Source organism: Oncorhynchus nerka, linkage group LG2, assembly GCF_034236695.1.
Source record: "Oncorhynchus nerka isolate Pitt River linkage group LG2, Oner_Uvic_2.0, whole genome shotgun sequence".
Classification (NCBI taxonomy): domain Eukaryota; kingdom Metazoa; phylum Chordata; class Actinopteri; order Salmoniformes; family Salmonidae; genus Oncorhynchus; species Oncorhynchus nerka.
The window spans coordinates 39,026,685-39,036,817 of record NC_088397.1 but is presented as its reverse complement, the minus strand read 5'-3'; the positions used below and the strand labels follow the sequence as shown (position 1 = coordinate 39,036,817).

At 41.1% G+C, this 10,133-nt stretch overlaps 1 protein-coding gene across 2 annotated transcripts; it reads left to right on the top strand.

Annotated features, from left to right (window-relative positions):
- The first annotated feature begins 1,393 nt into the window (after positions 1-1,393).
- Positions 1,394-9,085, top strand: LOC115135049 (bladder cancer-associated protein). Of its 2 annotated transcripts, XM_029669272.2 has the most exons (3): positions 1,394-1,466; positions 1,751-1,861; positions 8,004-9,085. In XM_029669272.2, exon 3 carries the CDS (start codon positions 8,144-8,146, stop codon positions 8,405-8,407), a length of 264 nt encoding a protein of 87 aa, XP_029525132.1. In that variant the 5' UTR covers positions 1,394-1,466; positions 1,751-1,861; positions 8,004-8,143; the 3' UTR covers positions 8,408-9,085. The 2 variants fall into 2 exon arrangements, with proteins under 2 accessions (XP_029525132.1, XP_029525141.1); XM_029669281.2 differs by lacking the exons at positions 1,394-1,466; positions 1,751-1,861 and adding an exon at positions 1,924-2,164.
- Positions 9,086-10,133: the final 1,048 nt, after the last annotated feature.

The window sequence follows — 10,133 nt, the reverse complement described above, 5'->3', positions numbered from 1 at the left end:
TACTACGTACTACGGTGGGAAAGTGTAAGAAGGTACTAAATGTGATGCTCTGTCTGACAGGGAAGGACTGGGTGTGCCTCATTGAAGACCATGTATGTTTCATTGATCCAATCTGTAATAGACTATGGAAGTATAGCATATGGTTTGGCAACCCGTCCATCATTGGAAAGGCTAGATGTCATACAAGGACTCAGTAGTGGGGCGTTTCAGGCGTCCCCAGTGGCTGCACTACAGGTGGAGTTGGGGGAAATGCCATTGCAGACCAGGAGACAGCAGCTGGCAATGAATTATTGGGTCAGCCTACAAGGACATGGGGTATCTCATCCTGCGAAAGGGATTTTACAGGCATGCTGGGAACATGAGCGAAGACAGAACACAAGCTTTGGGTGGGTGGTTAATACTAAGGCGAAGGAGATGTGTAAATAAATAAATAAATGGGTATACAGATAATATTTACATGGATCCGAGCTCACGTGGAGGTCGAGGGGAATGAGGCAGTTGATGTACTGGCTAAACAAGCACTAAGTAGTGGGGATGTTGATGTGGTAGTTTCAATGAGCAAGGCAGAGGCAAAAAGCATGACATGGACAGTGATGGTGGAGAAATGGCAGGAGTAGTGGAATAGAGATACTAAGGGCAGGCATTTATTTCAAGTACAGAGGAAAGTTGGGGAGTGGAGAACGGCAGGAAAGGACAGAAGAGAGGAGGCTGTATTTCCAAGATTTTAACACTTTTTGGCATCTTGGGTGCAATGGCTTTGTAGAACTTTCTGTAGAACTTTAGTGGCGTTGCAGGCAAAGGCCCATGCTAGGTCCCCTGCTCTTTAAGCCCTTAATAATCTCTGTGCCAGTTGCTGCTCCAGTGGGAGACCAGCATCATATAATGAAAGCCTTGAATGTCTCACTTGAATTGCTAAATAGTAAAGTCTTAACTAGTCCTACACACACACATTAGAGAATTACAGTCGATTCATTCTAATTATTACACAGTTATACGTTTCAGGGTGGGACATAGCCAGTTGAATAAGACCTTACCATGTGATAGGAAAGCATCCAACAGGAAAATGTGAGTATTGCCAGGAAACAGAGCATGTATTGATACAGTGTGGACATTATTGGAGGGAAACAGAGATGATGAGATCTAGTATGAAGGAAAAGGGGATACAGGAAATTAATTGAAAGACTATATTGAGTAGAACGTCATTAGATAAAATATTTGAGACTATATATTTAAGAGCAACAGGGCTGGCAGGTAGGATTTAGTTTATCCGTCTCTGGCCTACACTCCAGTAAAATAGGTGGCGGTAATGCCCCATAACGTTGGATGCCAACTGCCGATAAACCCCACCGAAGAAGGAGAATTCGTGTCTCTTTCTTTTGTAACATCTCTGGAGTGGTCAAGCTACAGTTTCGAAGACAGCAATATTGGATAAGGATCAATAGAATGAAGCCTGAAAAATATTTGACGTAATTTAAATTTGGAACTATATAATTATTGACCTCATATTTATTATGTAGGACACTATATATGTTTTTAGCACATGTATTGGGTTCTTACTAGTGAATAAAATAATTTGAACATAATTTACACCAAGGCAAATTTGTTACCATCTTTTTATGTTGGTTTTGTAATTGAAATGCTAAAGCCAGAGATACTGTTTAGTGGCGAGATGGTATTGTGTCCGTCCTGGGAATGGGAGTAGTCTGCTATAGTTATCGGTTAGCTTACCTCTGTATTTCCGTGTGGATAGATTTTGACGGAAGGGGAGCCTCTGGCGCCGCCTCTTCCTCTCTGGGATTGCTACGCAGTCGTCTAGGCAGCAGCAATGGAGTCCATCAAGAATGAACCTGGAAACTGACAGGTCTGGTTCTATTCTTTGTATGATGTGTTATTCAAATACTTAGCTTCAAACGCGAAATATTAGCTATGTATAATTCAATTGGACAAGTTGTTACAAACTACTATTTCAACACGATTGTTTTAGCTAGCTAGAAGCTCGTTAGCCAGCTAACGTTAATTATTAACCGAACAAGCTAACGTTCGCCAGCTAACTACTCGTTTTGGTGATATATCATCAAAATAAATCTATCACCGCACGTTTTTGGATTTATTCAACAGTTTTTACACAACGAATTACGATACCATTGGAAATTAATGTTGAAAGGTAAATGTATAACGTTACTCCTAAAACTTAAGTTTAACATTACAGTATAATGTTTTGTCGTTGTTTCCTGGTGACAAGACCTTTTGATAAATAGTCCAAAGTCAAAACAGTTTGAACGTGTCCAAATCAATAACCAATATGCAGAAACACTACGTGATATTTCGGAAACCTAAAATATACTATCTACACATGTGTAACAATAATCAGTTTACTTGTATTTTTTAAACAAGCACTTTGTACACTGCACAAACACACACAAAAACGTTTGACAAGTGGCAATAAACCGGAAAATATGGTTGTATGCGCTGTTGAAACTACTACCATTCAAAAACCACATGTAGCCTAAATGTGATATTTTTACATGACGGGTGTGCACTAAAGACAGGAGCTGTGTTCGAATATATATATATATTTAGGAGCTACGTTCGAATACTCGTACTAAACGTACGACATGAGGTGAATTGAGTATATTAGCCCATAATGCAATTCTTCAGGAAATTGGTGTGGTTTCACGTTTTCAGATTTGAAGAAAATTGCGGAAATAGCCCATAATGCAATTCTTCAGGAAATTGGTGTGGTTTCACGTTTTCAGATTTGAAGAAAATTGCGGAAATAGCCCATAATGCAATTCTTCAGGAAATTGGTGTGGTTTCACGTTTTCAGATTTGAAGAAAATTGCGGAAAATATGCAGCCGAAGTCCGACGAGAGTGGATACAAACGAATTGCTTTAACTAATTATGACAAATGTTAAGAAAATGTTGAGCAATATAATAAAGTAATGACTTAATAATTATATACGCTACACGTAATGTTGGCTGACAATGTGTTGGCTACGCTATCCTTACAAACCGCATAGCATGCATATCATTACAGCAGTAGGTACTACCGGTATGTTAGCTAGCTACCTCGTTAGTTGGCTACTAATACATTGAACTGGCCAGTATATTAATTATATACTAACTAACTACCCAACGTTTATTGACTTGATTATTCACATCATTCTTAGCTAAGTGGTATAGTCGTTGTGCGTTCTCAATGGACATACATTCGCTCTGGCTATTTACTCAATTTCAGAGCACACTTGTCTGAGTGTACCAGAGCAGCAGAATAAATTTACGAACGCTCAGCACCCGTTTAATATGGCACTCCAGATTGAATTTAGGAACACAAAAATGTATTGATTTGTTATGTTAACAAGCTAGCATGAGGTTGCATAACAACATAATCAATTTCCGGAACACAGGTGTAGGGCTAGTATGCTCAACAGAAAGTACAGTACACTAAAATTAACTAATAGTATGTAGTAACGAGTCATTAAGTATGTATGTATAAAGTATGTTAGTATGGGTATCCGAACACAGCCAGGGTGTCACACACTTCAAGATGCTTCACTTCTTCAATGAGGTTTAACAGCAGTTGACATCCAATAAGTGTTGCATTACCGCCAGCTACTAGACTAGAGTATAACTTCCTTATACTTTGCTTGAAAATAAACAAATACCCTACCATCTAACCCTATACTCACTAAAAAATCCAATCTTACTGAAATGTTTATCACTTGTTGGCCTATCCCTCTATTGGTTCAGATCGATTACTCACACCACTCCTCAGGATCCCTCCCCCTTGACTCATCTCCCTCTACTTTCTTCACTGCCTCAGCATACGACAACTTCTGCACAACTCTAACCCTGGGAACCTCAACATGTCTCTCTCGCATTGGACATTTCTGATCCCCAGCCCCTTGGGCACCCTTACAATTAACACCTACCACTACTTTCCCCAATACTACACATTCCTTTGTCTTATGTTCTTTTGTACACTTCTCACACCTAGGAACCTCCCTCCCACACATGGCTGCCACATGCCCATAAGCTTGACAACATAATGCTATCGTCACAAAAGCTAGATCATGTATTTTCAGGCTCGCGAAACAACTGCTTTTTATCCCTGTCAATCGGGCACCCGCTCTGAAGTTTAAGCGGGCACATAGTGGATTATGGTCATTGTAGTTAATTACCACGTTTTCTGTGCTGAACAATGTGGAATATTGGCCTGTTGGAAACTACAATTCCCTACTACATCGAACAGTTCTGCACATCGAGCTCACAGGAAAAACCTAGAACGAAATGTAATTCAAATAATTTAACTGACTTGAGTCAATTACAGTGGGACCAAAAAGTATTTAGTCAGCCACCAATTGTGCAAGTTCTCCCACTTAAAAAGATGAGGCCTGTAATTTTCATCATAGGCATACTTCAACTATGACTGACAAAATGAGAAAAAATATCCAGAAAATCACATTGTAGGATTTTTAATGAATTTATTTGCAAATTATGGTGGAAAATAAGTATTTGGTCACCTACAAACAAGCAAGTCTCATAGACCTGTAACTTCTTTAATAAGAGGCTTCTCTGTCCTCCACTCGTTACCTGTATTAATGGCACCTGTTTGAACTTGTTATCAGTATAAAAGACACCTGTCCACAACCTCAAACCGTCACGCTCCAAACTCCACTATGGCCAAGACCAAAGAGCTGTCAAAGGACACCAGAAACAAAATTGTAGTCCTGCACCAGGCTGGGAAGACTGAATCTGCAATAGGTAAGCAGCTTGGTTTGAAGAAATCAACTGTGGGAGCAGTTATTAGGAAATGGAAGACAAACAAGACCACTGATAATCTCCCTCGATCTGGGGCTCCACGCAAGATCTCACCCCGTGGGGTCCAAATGATCACAAGAACGGTGAGCAAAAATCCCAGAACCACACGGGGGACCTAGTGAATGACCTGCAGAGAGCTGAGACCAAAGTAACAAAGCCTACCATCAGTAACACACTACGCCGCCAGTGACTCAAATCCTGCAGTGCCAGACGTATCCCCCTGCTTAAGCCAGTACATGTCCAGGCCCGTCTGAAGTTTGCTAGAGAGCATTTGGATGATCCAGAAGAAGATTGGGAGAATGTCATATGGTCAGATGAAACCAAAATATAACTTTTTGGTAAAAACTCAACCCGTCGTGTTTGGAGGACAAAGAATGCTGAGTTGCATCCAAAGAACACCATAACTACTGTGAATCATGGGGGTGGAAACATCATACTTTGGGGCTGTTTTTCTGCAAAGGGACCAGGACGACTGATCCGTGTAAAGGAAAGATTGAATGGGGCCATGTAAGTCCGTGTTGCCCAGCAACTGCCCCAAAACATCACTGCTCTAGAGGAGATATGCATGGAGGAATGGGCCAAAATACCAGCAACAGTGTGTGAGACCCATTTACATTACATTTAAGTCATTTAGCAGACGCTCTTATCCAGAGCGACTTACAAATTGGTGCGTTCACCTTAAGACATCCAGTGGAACAGCCACTTTACAATAGTGCATCTAAATATTTTAAGGGGGGGTGAGAAGGATTACTTTATCCTATCCTAGGTATTCCTGAAAGAGGTGGGGTTTCAGGTGTCTCCGGAAGGTGGTGATTGACTCCGCTGTCCTGGCGTCGTGAGGGAGTTTGTTCCACCATTGGGGGCCAGAGCAGCGAACAGTTTTGACTGGGCAACAGGAACTGTACTTCCTCAGTGGTAGGGAGGCGAGCAGGCCAGAGGTGGATGAACGCAGTGCCCTTGTTTGGGTGTAGGGCCTGATCAGAGCCTGGAGGTACTGAGGTGCCGTTCCCCTCACAGCTCCGTAGGCAAACCCTTGTGTAGACTTACAGAAAACGTTTCACCTCTGTCATTGCCAACAAAGGGTATATAACAAAGTATTGATAAACTTTTGTTATTGACCAAATATTTATTTTTCACCATAATTTGCAAATAAATTCATTAAACATCCTACAATGTGATTTTCTGGATTTTTTTTTTCTCATTTTGTCTGTCATAGTTGAAGTGTACCTATGATGAAAATTACAGGCATCTCTCATCTTTTTAAGTGGAAGAACTTGCACAATTGGTGGCTGACTAAATACTTTTTTGCCCCACTGTATGTGTTTTAAAAGCCGGGAAAAAACATTTTGGGTTAATCGCTCAGCACTAATCACTGCTTAGAGGACAACTTGCAGAAACACCTAGCTACATTCTTAAGTGTTGAATTTTGATTCAAGTGGGTTGCCAATGCAGTAAGGGTAATGCAACAGGGGGTAAACGTTGGGTGTATGCGCTGTTAAACTAAAACTATTCAAAAGCCAAACGGAATCGGAAAATCATTTTTCCATCACTAGTTAGAAGACCGTCATCTAAATTCTAGAATGGCAATTGCGATTTTGGGAGGCTGACGAAACGGGGAAGGAAACAAATCAGTTGCTTTATTTAACAAATCATGACCTGCCATATGTTATGAACAAGGGCTGTGGCAATGCCAGTATCGCAGTATTCTTTTCCCCATGCCAAAAAGGAAAACACAGTGGGTTTTAAAGAATCTTCTTTATGTAAAATATCGTGTGCTGTAGCTTGGAAAAGAATAAAGGTGACTCTGGATGACAACATGTTTCCAGCATTAGGGCTGTTGTCCTAAAGAATCCGCTTTGTGTTTTGTTTCCTTGCCATGGTACTGAGTATCGACATACTGGTGTCGTCCCTGCCCTAATATCAACACTGACAACGGTTGCCTGTAATTTAAGTGATAGTTTGACTCTCAAATCGACGTATTGGCCACACGGCCATTCATTCCATTAGAATTTTTAAAAATGACAAGTTCTGCGAATAGCAGTGTATATGACCAAACCCATGGTACAAAACCAAATATATTTATCTGTTTTAATCCATAGATTTTGTGTAATTGAGATGGCTATAATTTACATTTACATTTAAGTCATTTAGCAGACGCTCTTATCCAGAGCGACTTACAAATTGGTGCGTTCACCTTAAGACATCCAGTGGAACAGCCACTTTACAATAGTGCATCTAAATCTTTTAAGGGGGGGGAAGGTGAGAAGGATTACTTTATCCTATCCTAGGTATTCCTGAAAGAGGTGGGGTTTCAGGTGTCTCCGGAAGGTGGTGATTGACTCCGCTGTCCTGGCGTTGTGAGGGAGTTTGTTCCACCAAAGCAGCGAACAGTTTTGACTTTACTTCCTGTGGTAGGGAGGCGAGCAGGCCAGAGGTGGATAAGTGCCCTTGTTTGGGTGTAGGGCCTGATCAGAGCCTGGAGGTACTTTCCCCTCACAGCTCCGTAATGGTCTTGAGCGGATGCGAGCTTCAACTGGAAGCCAGTAGCGGAGGAATCTTTCATGGTATCAACAACAATCTGAGATACACATACTTTTTATTTCCTGTAATTGGTGTGTGGTGAAAACGTTAATCTGTGCAATTTAGTAACACGTTCTGTCCACCATAGGGACATTTAGCATAATATAAGAATTCAATGTCAAAAGAATTTCCAATTAGGATGATCGTAAATTAAGCACCCATATTTTTACAACAATGACCTGAATTTCTTACTGCTTTAACCATGGAGAGAGTTAGAAAATGCTCCTAACCACAATTTAACCAGGTGCTCTAGACTAGAGCATCCATAGGGTCTGTGCAACAGGCTGAATGTTTGACGTCCCTACTTGTTTTCTTCTTGAAGCTAGCTAACATTATAGTGTTACTAACTGCAGCTAGTCAACCAAATCAACCCCACCATAGTTAACTTGCCTTTAATGCAATGAAAGATATTTGTTGTGCTCGATCTAACCCAACATCCATCGGGTTAGCAGACTAGCGTAGCTAGGTGATGAGAGCGTGACCAAGTTGAGCTATTTTTGCATTTGCAGGGAAATATTGCTAACTATGTCATGTCAAAGAGAAATGTATAGCTGATGCGTGTCTGCACCTTTTTATTTACTGTTTCCTTTCCTTTTTTTAGGCCTAACCTGAAGGTAAACGGTTACAACCTGCTCCCACGTCACATCTGCCGTGGTTGGGAAACCTCACTGTGTGACATTCCACCTAGCCCTGTGGCCAACTGATTGAGCTTGGTGTGATTTCGCGTCCCCCTCGCAGACAATGTACTGCCTTCAGTGGTTGCTCCCAGTCCTCCTCATCCCGAAACCCCTGAATCCAGCCTTATGGTTCAATCACTCAATGTTCATGGGCTTCTACCTGCTCAGCTTCCTTCTGGAGAGGAAGCCATGTACCATTTGTGCCTTAGTGTTCCTGGCAGCCCTGTTTCTCATCTGCTACAGCTGCTGGGGAAACTGTTTTCTGTACCACTGCCATGACTCCACACTGCCAGACTCTGCACACGACCCCAGCATTGTGGGTAACTAAGAGGATCCCACTGACACTAGGAGCACACGGACCCTGGACAATCTCTATCTAGGCTGTGAATAAAATCCCCCAGTTGACTGTCGAGATGCTGAGAAACCTAGACAGTGTCCGGGTTCTCATCCCCTCTGCCCTTAGTGTACATTTGTTCACTTCCCTTCATGGATTTCAAAGGAATTGACTGTTGCAAAAAATAGGGTGGTAATTCCCTCTCCCACGATTACACCAATCCAGTGCATTTAAATGCATGGGGAGGAGTGCATATGTAAACTTTCCAGAAAATGGCCTATCCTGCCCATATCCCTCCTCACTACTGCCCTCCACCCCTGCCTTTATCCCCTGGTCTTGAGTGAACCACTGGACTCACATTTGCAATGGTTGCCTTTATAGTTTTCATATGTCGTGCTAATACATCAATTTTAATTACAGAATGCTGAAAGTTTCCAAAGGGTAGAAATTGTGTGTGTGTTAGTCAGCATTTTCACAAGTCATACTATCAGAATGTTATGGTAGCAGGAAGGTGAACATGAATATCCTGCGTCCTTGTTGAGCTTTATTGACGTCAAGAGCAGAAGAGTGATGTGAACCATTTTCATGTCACTTCCTCTGCAGAGCTCAAATGTTACCACAGCTTTTAATTTATTAAAGTTCAACGTCTGAAGGTGTTATCACTGACCATGATGCGGTGGCCTCGTGTTTATTCTTGGTTCTTCTAGGCTTTATGTCAACTGCAAGTTTTATCAATTGCCCACTATCTGCATTTGAGAGAGTGAATGCCTCATGACTAAGAAGGAAAAGCAAATATTGGTGGTGAAAGAAAAACAATACTTTTTTTAGGGTTCACAGAATCTCAATATTTGAAAAGACAAGTCTGTTTTTATAGAGTTTATTATGAAAGTAATTGAAATGAGAAGGTTATTTACTGCATGTTGTCTGGTGCTGGTCGGCAAACATCAAATTTTATTTTAAGTTGGCCCATATAGATACTGCTGGACAAGCTAATGAGCTTTTGATCAAAATGTTTTATGTTATTTTTAACTCCAGCCCAGTGTGAGACCCATCACAGAAAGGTCACCATTTTGTAGCTGGCTATCCAGTGAACCACAGGCCTAACAAAATGTTCACATCATTTAGCCCAGTCTGGTTTTGAGAACTTTTGACAATGATACTCAAGTAAATTGTATTATATTCTGTTAGGTTGCTGTAGCTGATGACATTTTGTTTGTCATTAAAATAGGTTAGATCATCAGTCTCAATTTGTTCGTTTGTGAAGATTGTGCTGCCAATGTTATTTGGAGGCTACATTCAATACATGAGAGGTTTGTATTGCAAATATTTGCTTTAGGCCCGACTAAAGAAAGATTTTGGTAAACCGAGAGTCGTCTGTTCTTTCGACCAATCAATTGACTGCAGTTTTTAGTATTTTTCCATATATAGACACTCTGTGTTTTAATAAAATCAACTATACGCATTGAGCTTGTCTGATGCTTACAGTTTGATGAAATAAGACAAATGCCTCGAGGGCGCCAGAGATCTACATTACCAGAAGGGGAAAAAAACGTAACCTGACCCAACTATTCTCTTGCTGACTTTCGCAGATTCTGCAATTACTTTCCTGAAGTTGCTAGCAATAGGCTACATGAGGGGTTGGCAACCTTTCACATTTTGAATGTCAATTTATCCTACCATTCTGTGCCGTTATGGTTTTCACATTTTGTAAAACAGTTTC

Excerpts from the sequence above, each read along its gene's own strand:
- LOC115135049 (XM_029669272.2), top strand. The coding sequence starts at position 8,144 with ATGTACTGCCTTCAGTGGTTGCTCCCAGTCCTCCTCATCCCGAAACCC.